The sequence below is a fragment of the Apaloderma vittatum genome, unplaced genomic scaffold (genome assembly GCF_000703405.1).
Source record: "Apaloderma vittatum isolate BGI_N311 unplaced genomic scaffold, ASM70340v1 scaffold4041, whole genome shotgun sequence".
Taxonomy (NCBI): Eukaryota; Metazoa; Chordata; class Aves; order Trogoniformes; family Trogonidae; genus Apaloderma; species Apaloderma vittatum.
In genome coordinates, this window is record NW_009698365.1 from 80,709 (window position 1) to 101,567 (window position 20,859).

Sequence of the window (20,859 nt, forward strand, 5' to 3'; positions counted from 1 at the left end):
AGGAATGCCTCTGAAGCTGTAAGCTGTATACTTCTGACCACTTCCGTGCTGCGAATAAATACCATAAGACTAAGACATGCATAGTAGAACTTTGTTGAAATTGGTTACTTAACTTTATTTGACACATATTGTAAAAAAAACCCCCAGCTTCTTATGTTGAAGGTACCTCTGTGACTATCTCCAGTACAATACCTCTCTTCAGGCCTTAGTCAGGCTTATGCATGTTTTCTGTTGTACAGGTGGCAAACACAAAGAAGGAGACTGTTTTCAAGTGGTATAAGGATGGTTCTGGAATTGATGTTGATGAGGTGCCTGATCTGCAGAAGGAAGAATGTCAGCTCTGTATCCCCAGGGTATGGTATCATCTACTGTTTAGAAATGACAGCTTCTCCTTGATACGCTATAGATTTGCCAGGCAGAGCACTAAACCAGATATCAGGATTTCTGTGAAACTTTTTAAGGAAAAGTATATTTTCTACCTTAAATTAGCTGCTGAGTAACTAATGCTAGTAAAAGTATATTTTTGTTATCAACTCATGTTCACACTTAAGTTGCTTTAGTGTTCTTAGGTGAATGCTATCTTGTTCTTTCTTATTGCTCCTTAATTTTTGAGTTTGTTCAAGCACCTCATTTCTCACAGTGTTTCAGTGTTATTGCCTAAAATGAATAAGTTTGAGGTATATAGCTTTTTAAGATTTATCTTTATGCAAACAGGATAACCTAACCTATGTCTGAAGCCTTAGCTTTCATAGTTGCTCCCTTTGTCAAGTGCCAAAAGCTCCTTGGATTGAGTTTTCTGCTTTCAGCATAATGTAGATTCCATTTAATTACTTATTTAATTTTTTGGTTCCATAGTCTTCTAACTTCCTTCCTTCATTTCACTTGCAAGAGGATACTTACTTTCCAGTGACTTCAGTAGACTTATTCTTGGGAGGGCGGTTTTTGCTTGTCTTGAATTGCTCTTGTTACTTGTCATTAAATTGTAGGATTCTTCTACTATTATTTACTTATTTGTAAGCTTGTATAAGCCTAAGACTCAATTAAATAACCTCCAATCTATGTGAAAATATTTATACATTTTCTTTCAGGTTTTAAAATAAATTGAAATAAAACCACCCAAAACAAACCCCTTGCTGCAGTATCACTGTGTTAGGTTTTAGAATGTAAAATCTCTATGGGTAATGAATTCATTATTTAGCTATATTATTATTGTTAGCTATATATTCATTATTATAGTTGTAATTTGACTACAGTTGCATCTTGAAAAATCTACTGAGTTGATATTTGACACTTAAAGGATATAGATCTGTTATTATGCTTGACATTGTTTGATTCACAAAAGTAATAATTTTTAAGAAAAGTTTGAAGTTTGTGGGTGTTGAAGTTACCCTCTGTTACATCTTACTACACTCTCTGTAATTTCTACTGACCAGGATCAATCCTGTTTGCCTTTTTGGAACAAGAAAATAAAATGGTTTCTCAAGGGAATTGAACTGAAATTTTTAAGCTTAAGAACAAACTACAGCTCCATAAAAAAGCATGCGTAAGCCACTCATAGTTTCCATCTCATCTGTGGTAAGATTATTTAACCAGAATGCAGTACAACGTATATTTTTGATTTAGAAAATCATACAGAGGTTGAGCAAATATTGTATTTTTTATCAATTTTGTCAGTAAACATCTTGTGTTTTCCTTGTAGCTATCTCGAAAAGATGAAGGAGTTTATAAGGCTACGCTATCAGATGATAGAGGTCATGATGTATCTTCTCTTGAATTATCAGGAAAAGGTAACATTTGGTTTACTATAATGAAATAATTATCTCCACGTGTTCTCAAGAAGTATCAGAGATCTAACCTTGCAAATATCAAGTTAACAAATGTTTTTGGAGTCCTTTGCATTTCAATTCTCTTCCTGTGTTGTGGAGACCTGAACTGCAGAACACCAGTTTAGGAAAGGCAGTGCTGGGCATTGTAATGATTATTCTCTAGCACTCTGACAGTCAAGAACTGAAAAGTTTTTATGCAAGATCTTTTGCAGAGAGCTCTCTCTCTCTCAAATTTATTAACAAACAACCCTAAAGCACTGAAACGTTGAATTTATTGGTGTGGGTCAGTCAGTGGGGACTGAGTTTTTTTGCCCATAAAACTGTAAAGCTGTTTTGTGGGTAAAGCCCCATAGGCAGCTCACAGGTTGAGATAAAGACAGTTTAAAAGGTAAATAGTTGTGCACACAGGCAAAGAAAAATAAGGAATTAATGCACCACTTCCCATCAGCAGGCAGGTGTTCAACCATCTCTAGGAAAGCAGGGGCTCCATCATGCGTAATGGTGCCTTCCGTATCATTTATGTCATGCTCAGGTCCCACACTATCCAACGCATCATTAACTACCTCCTCCCTTCCTGTCATTTGATATATACACAGACAGTCTGTGGATTTTCAGACAAGGGATATCCTGTCCACTGGAATAAACAAAAGGTACAGTAGTTCTCCATCTTATGGTCAGGGGTCCTTCCAGATTGCAGAGACTATTCTTTAGGAACAGCGAGACCGTTCTGTAAATGTACAGTGAAATGCCTGTTTAGAGAATTCACAATGTCTAATTCTGAGGGTCCAGAATGCTTTGAAATTGTCAACCAGCAAAACTACAAGAACTGCAGCATTAAACCGAACAGTGGACCTCCTAAATGATGGAGTTAGCTTTGAAACATAAAGGATAAACAGAGAAGTTTAGCATGAATGAGGCCCTGGAAGACTCTGTATTGTATGGGGCAGGCTAGTTAAAGCTCAAAATGCACTGGCATTCAGATGAAGAGATAGGAGAATCTAGTCTGAAATGCACTGATCATAGTAGATATTTAGACAAGGTTTCATATCTGATCAGATATCACAGTGAGCAACTGTAATTCTAAATTTGTTCCATAAAAAAAGAAGTTAGTTTACTTCTGAGTCTATAGCAAAGACTAATCTGTTGCCAACATAAATGATTTTTACTCAGTTTTGGTAGACAGAACATTCCTGGGCTTCTTTGCTTAAGTCCCAACAGCTAGGCTAAAATGAACCTGGATCTGTCCCACCTGCATGTACACGTTTGGCCCAAATAATGAATATTTTTTGCTGGGTCCTAATAGAGTGAGAAAGACATATTCAGAAATTAACTCAGTTTACCAAAGATCTTACTATTTTTTTCAGCAGGTTGGGGAAGTACCTGAAATAAGAGGAAAAAATGGATATGAGAATGAGTTCTTAATCTGTGGTTTTCCTCAGAAGGCTGTATCATCTCTTGATAATGTCTCAGGCATTTTTCTTCTGCATAAATTCTGACCATTTTTCTTTCAGAAATAACATCTGATACAGAGAGTGTAGGTAATATAACTCCATTTTCCCAGACACCTGTAATGTAAAGTATATATAATATGCAATTCATATCCTCATATCAATATGCCAGTTGAAGCATACTGGAATATGAAGAGGGTTATGGAATTGAATTATGATTTATTTTAACAGAGACAAAAAATGTGCAGATACAAATCAATACAGAACAAATATACAAGTAGTATTTTCTGAACTTCGTGCATTTCGCCGTCTTTCCTATTCATAAAAAATTCTTCAGCCTTGAATATGCTTTCTTCAGTCTTGAATATGCTTTCTTCAGATTATGGTGCTTCTTTATTTCTTTCCATGTTACACAGTGACTCTGCATAGGATTCTTCTGCTATGAAAGAACTTTTTGCTCTTCTGCCCTTGTCTCCAGGGTTCTTCTCTTTTGCAAAGCCATCAGTTCTGTGATATTTCAAAAGCTTCATATGATACCTGGTTTCTTTCACTTGCTGTTGCAGGGGTTTACATTTGTCAAATGATATCCTACAGGGAGCAGGTGAAAACTGTTTTCACCTAGAATGCGATAATTTCTCTTCCTCCTGCACTCTCCTTTGAAATTATCCAATTTTAATGACCTTTTATTGCTTCTGGCCTGAGGGATACACAGACAAAATTTGACAGCAGGCTACACTCCACACATAGCAGAGATACTGAGTGGCACAGCACAGAATTCATATGCTGTACACAGACAGTCTGCAATTTTTCCTATACACCTGTTGAAATTTTCATGTTTTTCTTTGCCTAAGAATGTGAAGATTTCCCATATTTCTTTAATTAAACTGAACGTAACAATGCAATATTCTGATTGAATTTTGATGGAACATTTTCTTTCTTTTTTTTTTTTCTGTAGTGTATGATGATGTAATTCTGGCATTGAGCGGAGCCAGTGGTAAGTACATGCTATCTTGGATTTTCAAGTAGGTTTTTTATGTTAAAAGTCATCTGAGCCTGAGGCAGACAATTTTTATTTTAAGTGGGAAATCTCTGAGAGTCATGATGTTTATATTATTATAGACACGTTATTAGGTTTCTGAATAGTCAGTTGACCTTCCTTATTGACACTATTAGAAGGGAACAAAGTATTATTCCACCTGGCTTATTTGGTTTAGATACTGTCACAACGTTGTAGCAATAATTTTCTTCCCACTTCACCTTAGTAGGTGAACTTTGATACAGAGAGGACAAGATTCTGATCCTGCTCCCAGTTAGAAGTTGCGAAACATTACACTGAAAGAACAGGGGATGCACAAGAATAAATCTTCCATGTGGTTGGAATCATGACTCTACTGTTTCACAGCAATTACATGACATTATTTCACATTGGATCTTGCTAGTCATAGTGCTTTTATGTGACAGCAAAGCCATAAACTCAGAGTGAACTTTCACAGCAGATCTCCTTTGAGAGACATGAACAATTGTCTTGACAGCACAAATAGTCCTTCTGACTGTTTGCTGTTCATTCTACTATCATGTTTGATCTGCATATGTTCTGTTTTACATAGGTAAGTCAGCCTCTCCATTGAAGATCCTTTGTACTGAGGAAGGAATAAGGCTTCAATGTTTTTTGAAGTACTACAATGAAGAAATGAAAGTCAACTGGTCTTACAGGTAGATGAGTATATTTTTCAGTTTTATTTGAGAAAAAACGCCATCTTGATGTTTTACTATCTACTGTTCTGTGGCATTCATTTAAAAACTGGACCACATGAATGAATTTCTCTTTCCAGCACTTCATATTCTTTTTTCACATAGATAGTACATACAAGAAGAGAAAAATTAACAGACTTGTCCAACACCTATCAGGAGGGCTGCAACATCCAGGAAAAATAATCTGCAGTATTCCACCTTCTTACTGAACTCAAGTCTCTTTGTCTTCCACTATATTATCTGCTTGGTTCAAAGACAGAAAAGTATTCAAGCATAGTTTCCCATTCAGGGCTGCCCCTTTCTTTAGATGGATGAAATTCTCTTCTAGAATTAGGCGAATACCAAGGATATGCTCTCACAGTTTAGTAAAAGCCTGTATTAAGAAAGGAATTTGTTGCTTTTTCCAAACTGATTCAGTTTTAAATAAACCAAAATATTAATTCTGTTTCACTTCTCTGAAAAGATCCTTGATAGGGCACAACATACTTTGATAATAGCACTTCAAACTGAGGATATGACCAGAAATGAACTTGAAAGTTCCCAATAGTTTTCTACCCTCATGTTATATTAATCTTTGGCTTTGTAGGCACTCTATTTAATCTGTATATATACAGTTAAATGGATGTTCAGATGGTTTGCTGCATTGGGCCCTCGTTTGTTTGAAACCGCAGGTAAGGTTTGGAAGGATTTTAAAACTCTGGGTGGTTTCAACTTTCACATTCCTCGATGGCCTACAAAGACAACACACAGTGAACTGGTCTGACTTGGACACAAGAGGCTAGTTTATCAGCATGTTGTTCTAGTTTCGCAATGCTGTTCAGCCTTTGATTTCTATGAAGGCAGGAACACAAGAGAAGTGTGAGTGACCATCACCTTCAGGCAGCTCAAGAATGCTTCAGCAAGTTGCTTGCGCAACTGTACTCATAACTCAGTCTTTGTAGTCAGTAAATTGAGCTCAGTAAGTTATTTCAGTAAATGTGATAGTAATATGATGGAAACCTAGACAGGCTGGAGAGTTGGCGAGCAAAAATTTTATGAAATAAAACAAAGACTAGTGTAGAGTCTTGCACCTGGGAAAGAACAACCCCATGTACAAGTATAGCTTGGTGACTGACCTGCTGGAGAGCAGCATAGGGGAAAGAGACCTGGGGATTCTGGTGGACAGCAGGATGACCATGAGCCAGCAATGTGCCCTCGTGGCCAAGAAGGCCAATGGCATCCTGGGGTGTATTAGAAGGGGAGTAGCGAGTAGGTCGAGAGAGGTCCTCCTGCCCCTCTACTCTGCCCTGGGGAGGCCACATCTGGAGTAGTGTGTCCAGTTCTGGGCCCCTCAGCTCAAGAGAGACAGGGAACTGCTTGAGAGAGTCCAGCACAGAGGAACTAAGATAATGAAGAGAGTGGAACATCTCCCTTATGAGGAAAGGCTGAAGGAGCTGGGTCTCTTTAGCTTGGAGAAGAGGAGGCTGAGGGGTGACCTCATTCATATTTATAAATATGTAAAGGGTGAGTGTCAGGAGGACAGAGCCAGGCTCTTTTCAGTCATATCCAATGACAGGACAAGGGGCAGTGGATCCAAGACGGAGCATAAAAGGTTCCACAAAAATACTAGGAAAATATTTTTGACTGTGAGGGTAACAGAGCACTGAAACAGGCTGCCCAGGGAGGTTGTGGAGTCTCCTTCTCTGGAGACATTCAAAACCTGCCTGGATGTGTTCTGTGTGACCTACTCTAGGAGATCCTGCTTTGCAGGGGGGTTGGATTGGATGATCTTCTGAGGTCCCTTCCAACCCCTGACATTCTGTGATTCTGAGATTCTCTGATTCTGTGAAAGGAAATCTTATTGCCTCTATGTTTTACTGTATTTGCTTGAGTTTTAAAAGTGATAGTCCATTCCACCATTCATTTCACGGAAATATGAAACTAGAGAATGCTACATGGCTACTACAGAAATATCAGTGTGCATTTATATTTACATATAGACACCTCCTCCAAATATTTCAGGTTTTATAATGTCTCACATGCTGATTGTCTTGAAGATCATTGAAGACAGATTTTGAAAAAATAAAATTTCATTTCTCCCATGAATACAATGATTATAAGCCAGAGTCGTTAAACCTAAAATAGACTAAGACCAATCAAACAACCTCACCCAGCCTTTCCAAAGCTCCCTGCTCTTTTAAATGTGGTTCTAGCAATTTTTTCCTTGGAAAACACGAAAAATGAGAGACTAGACAATCCATATTTTTTTTTACTATTTTACTACTGTCTGCACATCATGAAATATGCCATGTAAATTTGTATCTGGCTTTGAATTATCCACTGTGCTGCACAGCAGGGAACATAATACAAGTCCTAAAGCTAGCATGCATCATCCACTCATGGCACAGTGGGGAATATTATATGTGGTATTTTCTAATATGTAGTAGTTTCTGCCTGGGTATCTAATTTTGTATGCTGAACTCAATGTAGTCATCTTACAGAAAAGGAAGTAGTAAAAACTCCTCTTTTCCATTGAAGTAACTCTGGCTATGAAGCCAAATCAGCCCTGTCTGGGCAAATAAAATGACTGATCAAAGAGAAGCTAATGCTGACTTCATCTATTAAAAATTCCAGATAAAGATGCCTGGGGAGGAAGGATGAAAAGAAATATTTCTTTAGCTAATGAGTGAAAGAGGAAATTTCTTTTCAAACCATTGAAAGTGGTCTGGTTTGCCTGCTCTCATTAAATAGCTTCTATTTCCACTCTTCATGACAGTTATGGACCAGAAGAAGGCCTGATTTAATCAGTACGGTGTTTCTTGTATTCTTAACTTAGTAAGTGAAGTCAACAAAATGGCAGTGTTTTTTAAATGACCATATATTAATTATCTGCAGTTAGGAAATTTGCTTCTTGTCTTGTTCTTAAAAAACCCACAAAGGTATATATGCAAGAATAATACATTCTATGCAGATCCTTGTTGTTTTCTTAATTGATTTTTGAAGTTAGTGAGAGGTAAAGTTTTTTTTTCCTAATTAAAAAAGGTTGTTTGCCTCTAGTTTACTAATCAGATAGATTCTGTGTTAGTGTGTGTGAAATGTACAGAACTCTAAGGTCATGCACCTTTTTCACATACAGACCTGTATGTGTATATACATATAAATGCGTATTATCATGTATATGGAGAGAAGGAGACTGAGGGAAGGGTGAACAAATTAATCTGTGGAATGAAAGCTCAAGCTAATGGTTTCAAAGTGCCTTATAGCCCCGCGAGGAAGAAAAGAACCTTCTGGGAATTTGCTCCCATTAGTTGCAATTTATGTGTTACTTATGAATAATACGTTATCCTTTGTAATTTTTTATAGATGATCTCCTGTGGAAAAGATACATGAAAAGAATGTTGAAACTCATTTCTATTACTTTTTTTTCCAGGGAATCTAAGATTTCTTCTGGTGAAAAGATGAAGATTGGAGGTGCAGAGGATGTTGCCTGGCTGCAGATCACTGAACCCACTGAGAAGGATAAGGGGAACTACACCTTTGAAATCTTTGGTGACAAGGAATCCTACAAACGCACAATTGACCTTTCTGGGCAAGGTATATTTCTAACAATATATTTAAATGGTATTTTTCATGGACTAAATAGAATTTACTGGCAATAATCAGAGGAATTACAGTTAAACCAGAGAATCTTTGATTAGAAACAGTTGTAGTGTAGTTGTTTAACTTAGGATTTTTTAGTCTCATATCTCTTTTTACGACCAGTGACACTGGGTGTCACGGAGTTGTTTTCCGATTTTGCTACTGTGTAACCCTGTACGAGTTTTAGAAGAGCTTTAACATGGGTATGTTTAAATGTTTATACAGAGCCTCAAGTGCAAGTTATGTACTCTCAATTGTTTTGTTACAGCTTTCGACGATGCATATGCAGAATTCCAGCGACTCAAGTAAGTGCTGTCTTTTGCATTTTAATGCTTTAACAAGTGTCTTTACTTATAGAAGGAAATACTTTATTATTAATTTAATTAATAACATTATGTACTTCTCTTTTTCTCAACAATTTTAGGGCAGCTGCGTTTGCTGAGAAGAGTAAGTTTATTTCATGTTTTATCAGATGTTCTATAATGTAGTCTGGTGTTCTCTTTAAGGCATCAGTCACGATATGCTGTCAGTTTTCAGAGTTCTGTGGCTGCAGAAGTCCCCTGTTAGCATGTAATACTACAAAAATAATAGCAATTTGTGGATTTATTTGTTTTTAATTCCAATGGCAACACACTAGAAGTTTTACACATTTTGCAAGTGTCCGCAGGCCTCTTGTGTCTGCAGAGGGGGCATTAACTCTGAAAGCTCGTGATACTGCACACAGGAACCTATCTAGTAAGAAAAAAATTACCTGCTAATGTCTGTTGGACAGTATTTGCTGAGATACAGACAGCAGGTAAGCTTGTTGCTATTATGAACTGTAGAAATTCTGGTACTTTGATATCAATTCCTCTCGTAATGACAAGATTCTTCTGTCCACAAAGAGAGTGGCAGAACAAATTTTCCTTAGATCTTAGATACCACCAAAGTGCTAAAAGCATCCTCCTTGCTTTGCTCTTTGCCCAAAGCACAAACTGTCAAGCTCAGCAGTAATGTCAATGTTGTTATGTGTATTGGTTTAGAATGCTATAGCACAATGTCTGCTAAAAATCTAAGGGCACCATAAAATATATTAAAAAGAAATAACTCTAAATATCACAAAAAATGTATTATTTTATGTTTAATTAACCCGAGCCTACTTTTTTTAAGATAAACCCAAACAGAAGTTGTGACTAATATAGCATCAAGTTATAAAATCATTAAGAAATGAGTAACTTTGACATGTAAAATTCATATGGCCCACCTATTTTTCTTTAAATCCTAGATCGTGGTAAAGTCATTGGTGGTTTGCCTGATGTTGTTACTATAATGGACGGGAAGGTAAGGACAGTTTTTGTCAACAAGTCATACTGACTGGTGAGAGGTTTGCTTGGGTGGGAAAAAGGGAGGGAATGCAGATGATTTCAGAAAAGCTGAAAGCAGAAGGAGGATAATTTAAACGACCTAATAGTAGTCATTTAATTGAGACACATGCAAATTCTAAGTGAACACAGACACAGTAAATACAGGCACACCCTAATTCAGGTCTTGGGCAGGCAAGATCAGCTGCAGGAGGAGCTGGTCTTGTGCTGACTATGTAGAGGCTCTGAGTTAAATGCATAATCAAATCTGGGCCGGCTTTCAGCTCTGTGATCTGAGCAGAACAATTTAAGTGGAGAGTCCACTCCTGCCCTGTAGAAGAAACTGAAGAGGCAGGAGGAAGCAGCCACTCACTGAGAGCCATTATAACAGAAATAATAGTTAGGTTTAATTCTTCATCATACCACATATGACTGGTAAGAGTAAAGGAACCTAAAGAACTTACTCGGGCCAGGATGATCTCCCTTCTTCCTCTGTATAGGCAGACTGCCCCATTACAATATATAGTTACAGGAGACTGTATACAATATTTTTTTGATATCAGTAGCAACTGAACACCTAGATACAGTCAAAATTGGTAAATCTTCACAGAGCCTGTTTCTAGGTCAGGTTAACTGGTGAAGATGAAAGTTCATGATTCTGACCGATTGGTGTTCCTCACTGGGATTTTTGTCAAGGTGGAGTGGGATTTTGTGCAACCTCATCTCAAACTCTCTGAATACTAAGACAGAAGAAGACTATTAGTTTGAGCTGCTGTTGGTCCTTACAGGTGTGAGGAAGCACAACAACTAAGGAATATCTAATTACATGGTCATTATAGGCTTTAAAGAATCAAAAGGAACATTTTTTTCAAGTGGTTCATAATTAATTTGTGGCTTAGTACCTTAGCTGAAAATAGATTTGGGCCAAAAAAAGAAAATAGGCAATATTATGAAACAAAGTGCAGCAGGAGCCATTAAATATAGTGTTCCTAATATATCTTGTGCTTATAAGCAGTTTAAAAGCAACAAAATTGCAGAAAGCACTAAGATCTACCGGGAATAGTATCATATTGTTCATCTTCTGTATTTTTGTATACTTTCTTAAGCATTTACTTTTGACTTCTAGAAGAGCTAGATAGACTTTCATTCTTTCTTATCACCAGAATAAGAGGCTGCACGCAGCTCTTCTAACTATCTGTGTACTTAGCCATTTTCTGAATATCCAGGAGCTGTTTCTTCAGAAAGATAGGGGAAGGTGATCCTTGCACGGTAGAGGCTGAAAGCTGCTCAACTTGGGAACAGAAAATTTTCCTCTTGGCCCATTACTTCCCTTGTCTATAATGGGTGTTCATGCGAGGTGCCTTTTTGCTGTTGTAAACAGGCACCTCACAGCAAGAAATCTGTTTTTTTAGGAGGTGTAAGTCACTCTGTGATGAACATCTTAAAATATTTTAACCATAAGGAAACGGCGTTACCACCGAGTGCATGCACAGAGTAGCTGATGTTTCCTCATACAATCATGCCCCAAAACTTCAACCTTAAATTAAAGAAATGCTACATAGTGCATTTCCAGAAGTAAAAGCCTTCAAAGGAGACCTAATTGTGTGAAGATTAAATAACTCAGTGCTTGAAGCGAAAATCTCTCCCAAAATCAGGCAAAACAAAATGTATCACAAGGAAGTAAAATTTTAAAAATCACTTCTAAATTAAATACGTACAGATACCATTCATGAGTTGTGTAAGTATAAGTGCGAGAAGTAACTATACAAAAAGAAAAAAAAAGAAGAGCAAAAAGTTTTCCTCATGCAGTGGAATGGTGTAACTACACAAAAGTATGGGCACAAGACAAAGCTTTGGTAGTGCTCCTTAAGAGAATATAAATGATTTTAGGTCAAATCTATAGTGGAATAAATTAGAACAGGCCCAAATGGTCTAAAATAACTGTGGAATACATTTGTTCTCTGATAAGTTTTTAATATTAACTTATTAAGACTTGATTAATTACTGCTTTTAAATAAGGTCACTTTTGAGGAAAATAGTGATGAAATTTTGCCTGAGTTATAAAAAGAACAGTAAGACTTAGTAAAAGTAAGTAATAAAAGTAAGACTGAAACTCGTTATTAGACATTCATTCAATTTCCCAAAATTTTACTTTCATGTTTGCATCATTACTCCCTTAAATATTTTATAGTATAGGCTATCAGTTAGCTCTACATCCTACATCGTGTCACTTCTTTGAGAGTATTCACATACTTAGGTTGCCAATAAGTTGTACCCAGAGCATGTAAATCTTCCTTCCACATTCCCCTCTAACTTTGGAACCATATAGATGCAAGACTGCTTCTATTTGTGAACATACAGCACTTCTAACCACTTAAAATTTCTTCCTGTTTTTTTTTTCCTTTGGCTTATAATACACCTATTCAGTCATAATAATTCAAGAAAAATATTGCAAAAAGCCAAGTATCTGTGCACACAGATGGGCTTTCTCTGCTACCTCTGGGTCAGGATTTGTCAAAACCTGAATGGGAAGATTGAGGGAAGGGAACATAAGGAAGCATTCTGGTCAAAACCATGAGGTTTGGGTTGTTCATAGTTTTTTTTCTTTTTTCTTTTACCCTAATGCAATGGTCCATATGTGAAATTTTTAAGGTCACTTAATTATCTAGGGCAGAATTTTGGGAAGAATGAGTTTCAAGTAAAGGCGGACAAAGTAGGCAACTTCTCAAATGATTATTCCATTTATTCTGTCATCATTGTAACTAAACACATAAAATTTACATGTATATATGTATGGTGGTCAAAATGGGGTTCAGCAGAAACTAAATAAAATTTTGGAAGAAAACCCATGAAAATTTTATGGGCTTTTTCATAAATTTTCATAAAATGAAAATTTGATCAATCTTGGTTCAGTCCTTGGGAAATATCTGAACTAGCAGGATGGCCTGCTAGTTCTCTGAATACGTTACACATGCCTGTAACACTTTTGCGACATTCATGTGAGATATTTCCATTCTGCTAGTTGGCACCTGGAATCAACGTCCAATGATTCATGTTATGTACTCTATTTTTAAGTGATTTTTTTGTATATATATATAATATCAAGCAATAATCTCAGGAGGCCTTGGTCAGAAGAGATTTGCTCAATTCTCCTCCCTGCTGTGTAAAGGGAAACCTCAAGGATGTTTTTAAACCTATCATTGCCTGAACCTCATGTCAGGAGGGTCCTGCAGGTAGGACTGCAATGATAGTCCAACTTACTGTCTTCAGCCACTGTTACCCTGAGGCTATTACTGCATCACAGTCACTGGTAAGGCTGTGGAAAGACTGAATCAAAGAAAAAAGATATTAGAACCTCTAATTTTCAGTCCTCAAGAGCATAATACCTGTCTTACTTTAATTAACTAGGAATAAGAAGTGCCCCAAAACAACACAGAGATCATTCTGGCCAAACAAATCTGACTGATCTTCAAAATTACTTCTTTTTTTCTCCCTCAGACGCTGAATTTGACCTGTACTGTATTTGGAAATCCTGATCCTGAAGTGGTCTGGTTCAAGAATGACAAGGCCTTTGAACTTAATGATCACTATGCTTTTTCACTAGAACAAGGGAAATATGCTAGTTTAACAATCAAGGGAGTGACCTCAGAAGACTCAGGCAAATATAGCATCCATGTCAAGAACAAGTATGGTGGGGAAACAGTGGATGTCACTATAAGTGTGTACAGACATGGTGAAAAAATGCCTGAAATTAAGCCTGGCCAGGTTGCTAAACCCAGGCCAATACCACCATCAGAAGAAGTCATTGGACCTGAAGAGAAGGCAAAATCCAGTAAGTAGCGGAGCTTGATACTACGTTTGACAAACAGAATACACGAGCTGTAGCTGAGTTAGTCTCGCACATTAACTGGTAATGTCCAAAGGGTAACTGATATTTTAGGAGTTTGCTTAGTTTACCTGTGCTATAGTGCTGTACACAACTGCAACAATCTCTTTTTAAATACATGTAATAAGATGGTACTAGCAAATTGCAATAAGCCAAATGCTTGCCACAGGTTCCCAAGTGCAATGACAAGTTGCACTAACCTACAGTAATCCTCCATTTCCACCCTTCTCAGCCCTCTGCAAAAAACCCCAAACATCAGGAACAGTAGCAAACTGTGGTTAGATACATATTCAGAGATAGTTCCTGCTTTGTTTCACGCAAAATCCCTTTGGCTTTGAAGCCTCTGATCCTGTAAGTCTGGTGGATAGTCTCTCTTTAGTAGTGCTACTGTCGTTTTATAGTGTGACTTTGTCTTCAGTAGACTTTTACAAATGTTCACTGTTCACTCATTGAAGCATAGATCACATGGTTGTATTTTGTTTTCCTTGCTTTGTGCTAATAAAACTTTAAAAGTCACCTTTGCTATTCACTGCTCCAAATCACACCTAACTAGTTCTGTTTACTCTCTTTCATTGTTTAATTATTGCTTATTGCACAATTTCACAGCTGGTAGCATGCAGACTCTTGACTTTCAATAAAGAATGCAAATTATGGTTAATCACAGTCACTGGGTAGCACTTGTGACATTCATTATACTCTTTACAATACGGGTCAAGAAGGAATCTTAAACTGATACCAAAAGACGTGTAAAAATCAATCACGTAAGGTACTTTTGTCTTTGATTCTCCTCTGTCCAAAATGAAGAACAGAACTCTTCCATGGGTGAAGTGATATTCTGCTAGGAAAGATTTCAATATATGCTTATCACGAAACATTCAGTGAGATTACTCACATATCTATCATACAATATGTGACTGAGTGTTTGCAGCACAGGCTTTTTCAGATCAGGTTCCCTGTTCAATAAAAGTCCATTTATCTGCCTAGATGAAGCTTTGCAAATTGCTAAGCAGCTTGCAGCAAAGAAGTCTTCTAATGGTAAGTAGCACTGGTGATACAAATGTCCCACATGCAGCTGTCTTCTCTTACAACTTCTCCCAGTCTCTAGGATAAGTGCGAGGAAAAGGAAGCATTGTGGGAGACGGGAACTTGGATGAGGGGTAGCCTGGAGAAATGGCACTCTGCAAAATATTCACTGGTGGAACTGGATGAAAGTGTTTGGCACAAGTATTGGGACTGTAACTTGGTTTTGGAATAATGGCTGAAAGCCAGTGCAGAGTCTCTGACAGCCTCTGAGCTTCAGTGTGGAAAATGTGGAAATAATTGTTCTTGGGGTTTTGGTTTTTTCTTTTTGTTTAGGCTTCTTTTTTTTTTTTCTCCCAGCAGGTAAACTGGGAAACAAAATAAGGAAAAAGAATAGTTTCAAAATAAATTTGATCTGAGGGTTTTTTTTTTTTTTTATTTTTTTTATCACCTAGTGACACAGACCTTTCATTGTTTTGCCTGGCAAAAAAATACTTCACTTGATACAACAAAAAACTTGATATTTTATATTGGAGACAGATGAAAAGCAGTGTAAATTAGAAGACAATTTACAAGCTGTCAGGTAGATTAAGTTGGAGCACTCCTCTGGGAGACAGGAGAACAACATTCCCCCTCCTCTCTATCCATGGGAATTTGAATATGCATCTCTGAGCACCAAGTGCAGTGCACTAATCCCCAGTCTTTCCTGTATTTGAAACTGCTGCTTCTAATTTATCCTTTTTTACTTTGTCTGACTAGGTAAACACTGAAAAAGAGACTAGACTTAGGCAACCAACCTCTCACATGAGCATGTTAAAAGCTAGATCGAGAGGTTTTTCTTTCTTTTTGTTCTTTATCTTAGTTTTCAGTACTGAAGGAGAGACTGAGGGTGTGGTACTGCAGACTATGTAAGAGTCATGGAATCATCGAATCATTAATGTCGGAAAAGATCTTTCCAAGCATTGAGTCCAACTGTCAACCCAATATTACCATGACTACTAAACCATGTCCGTGAAATGCCACATCTATGCATTTTTTAAATTTCTCCAGGTATGTTGACTCCACCACATCCCTGGTCAGTTTATTCCAATGCCTCACCACTCTTTCAGTAAAGAAATTTTTCCTAATACCCAATCTAAACCTCCCCTGGTGCAACTTGAGGCCATTTCTTCTCATCCTATTGCTACTAATTTGGGAGAAGAGACCAATGCTCACCTCACTAAAACCTTCTTTCAGGTAGTTATAGAGAGTAATGAGATCTCCTCTCAGACTCCTCCAGACTAAAGAACCCCAGTTTCTTCAGCCACTCCTCTTAAGACATGTTCTCCAGACCCATCACCAGTTTCATTGCTCTTGTCCGCACTCACTCCAGCAGCTCGATGTTTCTGTTACACTGTTGCCTGAAACCGAACACAGAACGCGAGCTGTAGCCTCACCAGTGCCGAGTACAGAGGTATGATCGCTTCCCTACTTCTGCTGGCCACACTATTCCTGATACAGGCCAGGATGCTCTGGGCCTTCTTGGTCACCTGGGCACACTGCTGGGTAGTGTTCAGCCAGCTGTCCACCAACACTCCCAGGTCCTTTTCCACCAGGCATCTCTCCAGCCACTCTTCGCCAAGCCTGTAGTGCTGCTGGGGGTTGTTGTGACCCAAGGGCATGACCCAGCACGTGGCCTTGTTGAACCTCATAAAATTGGCCTCAACCCATCGATCCAGCCTGTCCAAATCCCTCTGCAGAACCTCCCTACCCTCTAGCAGATCAAAACTCTTGCTCAACTTGGTGTCATCTGTGAACTTACTGAGGGTGCACTCAGTCTTCTCATCCAGATTCTTGTTAAAGGTATTAAACAAGACTATCCCCAAAAGTGAACCCAGGGAACACCACTTGTGGCCAGAACCTGATGGTTTGAACAAATAATGAGGACAAATTCACTGCAGTTTCAAATTCCTCAAGGAAGAAGGACTACAACTGTCCTTTGCAACTTACTGATACCTGTGAGCAATCAGGACAAAGCCCAACAAGCCAGCTCTGGAAAGGAAGTACTCTTTACTCACAGTTTATTAAAAGATGTTTTGATTTTAAATAAACAGCTTTTTGAAAGTTTTTTGTACTTAGAGCCAATGAACAGTGAGTTTACATTTAAGTACAGTATAAACAGCCAGGAATTACATTGGACAGTGACGAAAAAAACTTGTTTTGGATGAAAAATTCTTGTGGAAATGGAACCACATTCTCTGTTTTGAACATTGAACAAAAGTGCCTGAGAGGGTTAAAAGCTCAAGAACATGATATTGTTGTGTTATGGTTTAATTAGGAAGCTTTAGGACACAATACAAAGCAAGGATTTATTCTCCAAAGATCTACCAAAGTAACAAAATATATTTTATATGACCCTGTTATCACAAGAACTTCAGCAAATCTCTCAAAAATAACTCAATTTTTCATCTTTTCTATTTTAATTTCTTATTAAAAGCCTTTAAGTTTTCAAAACCTTACTAAGGCAGGCTCACAGAACATCAGAGCCGGTCTCTGTAGCATACAAAATGAGTATCAGCAAGAATTTAATATTATTCTTATCTCCTCCTACAGTACACAGGTTAATTTTAGCTGACATTATCAAATTATTGCATGTTATGGCAGCTTTTCAGAGGTATCCTTGGGCACAAGAGACAAGGTTAGTCTCATCTCGGCTGTACCTTTAGCTGGCCTTCTTAGTTAAGCAAGCTTCACTTATTTCCTTCCAGGCAAACAGAAATAATTTATTATGACAGCTAATCCTCTGCTGAAGTACAAAAATTATCATTCACAGGAACATTGTATTCAAAAGGCTAAGGACTTCCTATAAACTGCTTCACATTTTTCAGTGTTCAGTGTACCTTTGATTCTTCTGTACACATTTCAAAATCTTGTTATCGGTGCTAGGAAATGAATTGGGCTGACTCTGTTTAAAAGGGACTATCTTCTCAAAGTGAACGTGCATCTAGTTGCCCGGAGGGGCAATACAATTGAGTGGATATTAGAGGGACAAATAGGACGCTCTGGTAATCAAGTCAGATAGAACACATGATGAGGCATATTAACATTTGTACACAGCCTTCGCAGACTTAGTGTCAGCATTAGTTTAATTAATAAACACTTTAAAGGGGTAAGAGAAGAAAGGAAAGTTTGCTGGAGAAGATCTGATGCGGAATGAACCTCCCTACGCTAAGGCCAAGGGAGATTGACTTGTTTATATACTGGATGTGAATCTAGTCTGTCATTTTTACAAATCCAGGGGCCCATTACAGTGAATTAGCTCCTGTTACCTTTAAGAAGAAATGTTTCTATTAGAACGATTTTCTGTCACACCGGTGAGTTTTGTGTTGTCCAAGTTTCATGTTGCGCTTTTCTAGGCAGTGCTGGCATGAAATGGAGCGTTGTTGACTTGTCACAGGGGGCAGATAAGATGTCAGCCCGTTGTGCTGATGGGCCAAAGTGGTGGCTGTGTCTGTCACGTTGACGTTCTGTTACGAGGCTGGCAAGGCTGCCTTTTCTCGAAGCACTTGCTTCCTTTGAATCAGCTTTGATATGTTACTGTTTATTTTCTTGAAAATAAGCTCTGTGGAAATTCTTCCTAAGGCCAGTTTTCAGGTGCTTTTTATGATGAAAAGATTTTTTTATTCTTTTTATGAACGTGTTTGCCTCTAGTGTAAATCTTTCCACATAAGGTGCACTTGGATCCTACAGCTCAAAAACCTGTGCACACTTCATTAATCTGCTCTTGTATAGAGACAGAGGTTCAGCGATAATAGCACCCTCAGTGATGTTAATGTGCAGAGAGTTTTTAAAGGAAACTTTTGAAATATAATAAAATGCTTTATTTTCTGTTTTGTAGAACTAAAAATAAAACCTCTAGATGGCACCAGAAGAACAAGATAGAAATTAGTAGATCTTTAAAAAAAGTACTGCCAGCTACATCATATCCATCATTTTGATGCAAACATATCACTTATAGAATAGGAGATTATTAAAAGCATTATACTTATGCCAGTGACAAGGACGGGTCCAGCAAATGACTGTTTCCCGGAAATGGCAGGGGATTTTGCAAGTCATAACGCTGCCTCTTAATCTTTGCTTGACACGCATTAAGAGGTCAAGCATGCCTTGTAAAATATTGCAAGACTCATGCTACATCAAGTTTCTCCTTAGGATATGAAAACCCCAGCGTATCGACTGTATGAAGGGAGATCTGAATTTGAGCTCTAAAGGCAAACCTCTCAGACTTAGCAGCTTTCAAGGATTTTCAGAATGTTGTTTCTAATACTGCAAAGCCCATACCCTGCAATTTTTGTCCAGTCTTCGCAGAGGGATGATTCCATTTGAAATTAACGGGAGATCTGGGAGCAAAGAGTGCAGGGTCTGCCTCTCAGCATTGCCACTGCAAGATTCAGTGATGTCAAGACCTGTAAGAAGCTACTAGTAGCCTTCTATATTAATATTTAATTCCTCATTGGAATGTGCAGTAGCTAAGTAGCAGCTTTGTCCTTGGGTATTAGCTCAAGGTTTATCAGATTGTTATATTTTAAAAATAGCATGCTTGACCTCACATAATTTCCTTTATGAACATTTGAACTTTGTGTGGATGCATTAGAGGGCTGTTAACTTATAATAAACATCTAATTTTTTAAGTTAATCTAACTTTATTTTCTGTTATTGTTGTTCCCCTGATACATTAATATTGTATAGCTCAAAGTCTGATATGGGAACAAAGAGACTTAGACACTCTGCTGCATTAGAATTAACGTGATTACCGATATTTGGCTGTAACTAAAGCCTTTCCTGTGGTATCCTAAACGATTCAGCAGAGTTGTCCCATGTCAGTTTTCACCTGGCACCAGTGGTCCCCAAGAGGGAATTTGCCCTCCACCCTGCCAAACACCTCTTCGGGAAACCATTATCCATCTGATGACACTGGTGCATACAGCATATAGAAGAGAGGCAGATGGAAAGAGCTAAAACTTCTGTTAAAGACAGAGCCAGTGTAGCTCTTTACCATTTTAAATCATGGTAAAAATAATGATCAGAGTTTTAGTCTCCTGACTTAGCGACCTCCACTGGATCATTCTGAATGAAGAAGTGCACTAAAAGCCAATCCAACAATCCTAAATCAACCCCAACGCCAGCCCTCTTGATTGCAAGGCAGTGTGTGAAAAATAACCCCACGTAGTTGTGTGCACTTCTGCTATCTGGGAAAAAATGCCTTCCACATATGAAAATGGCAATCAACCTCCTGCATGGTGCTTAATGGGAGGTAAAACACAAGACGACTCCCTGGCTGGGAGTTATGAGGCCACATGCAGATGTCCCCATCTGAGCTAATCACTGAAACTCCCTCCTTAGAAAATGGAGAGAAACAAGTACCAGTAGGGCACAAGTCATGTCATTGTAAAGCAGGTGTCTGAAATAAGTGAGATGAAGCATGTCTAGTCTTTCCACTGCCTGTAAAGGGAGCTTAGTATAACCAGGTTGGATGGGAGACAACTACATGGCTGATGTTTGAAGTTAGGCGTGATGAAGTCCGCACCATATTTCTCTAATTTAATTGTCTCTTTAGTTGAAAAAAATCTGCCTACAGAGATTGCCCATAATAGGTGGAGTTTTTTCCATGTTTCTATAGGCTGACTTCACTTACTGAACTCTTGTATTTCAAAATCTTTGCTGCCTTCTCTGATACCCATGTTATTTTGAAATTTCTGTGCAAGCATGTGCTGACATTCATCAGCCACTTGATCCCAACCCATAGCTGACTTATGATTTGGCCTTTACGAAGACATTGTGTTAGGCCTTCTACTCTTTTAAATATGTAAGCCTTCATCCCAGTTTTTGATTGGCTGTCGTGCTGCTGTTAGTGTGGGACTTGTTTTTGCCTTTGCTCCTCTCAGTGCCATCACTCCGTGGCAAGACCTCAATCAATAGATGCTGTAAGC

General features: G+C 38.1%; 1 protein-coding gene across 1 annotated transcript in view; it reads left to right on the top strand.

Moving 5' to 3' along the window:
* MYOM2 (myomesin 2) overlaps positions 1 to 14,536 on the top strand; it is a 79,507-nt gene extending 64,971 nt beyond the window's left edge. Inside the window, exons 29-37 of the mRNA XM_009877978.1 lie at positions 240 to 353; positions 1,700 to 1,787; positions 4,230 to 4,268; positions 4,882 to 4,987; positions 8,436 to 8,599; positions 8,913 to 8,949; positions 9,069 to 9,091; positions 9,909 to 9,964; positions 13,483 to 14,536. Coding sequence (XP_009876280.1) covers positions 240 to 353; positions 1,700 to 1,787; positions 4,230 to 4,268; positions 4,882 to 4,987; positions 8,436 to 8,599; positions 8,913 to 8,949; positions 9,069 to 9,091; positions 9,909 to 9,964; positions 13,483 to 13,824 — 969 coding nt within the window. The 3' untranslated portion in view covers positions 13,825 to 14,536. The remainder of the gene's footprint in view (positions 1 to 239; positions 354 to 1,699; positions 1,788 to 4,229; positions 4,269 to 4,881; positions 4,988 to 8,435; positions 8,600 to 8,912; positions 8,950 to 9,068; positions 9,092 to 9,908; positions 9,965 to 13,482) is intronic.
* Positions 14,537 to 20,859: the final 6,323 nt, after the last annotated feature.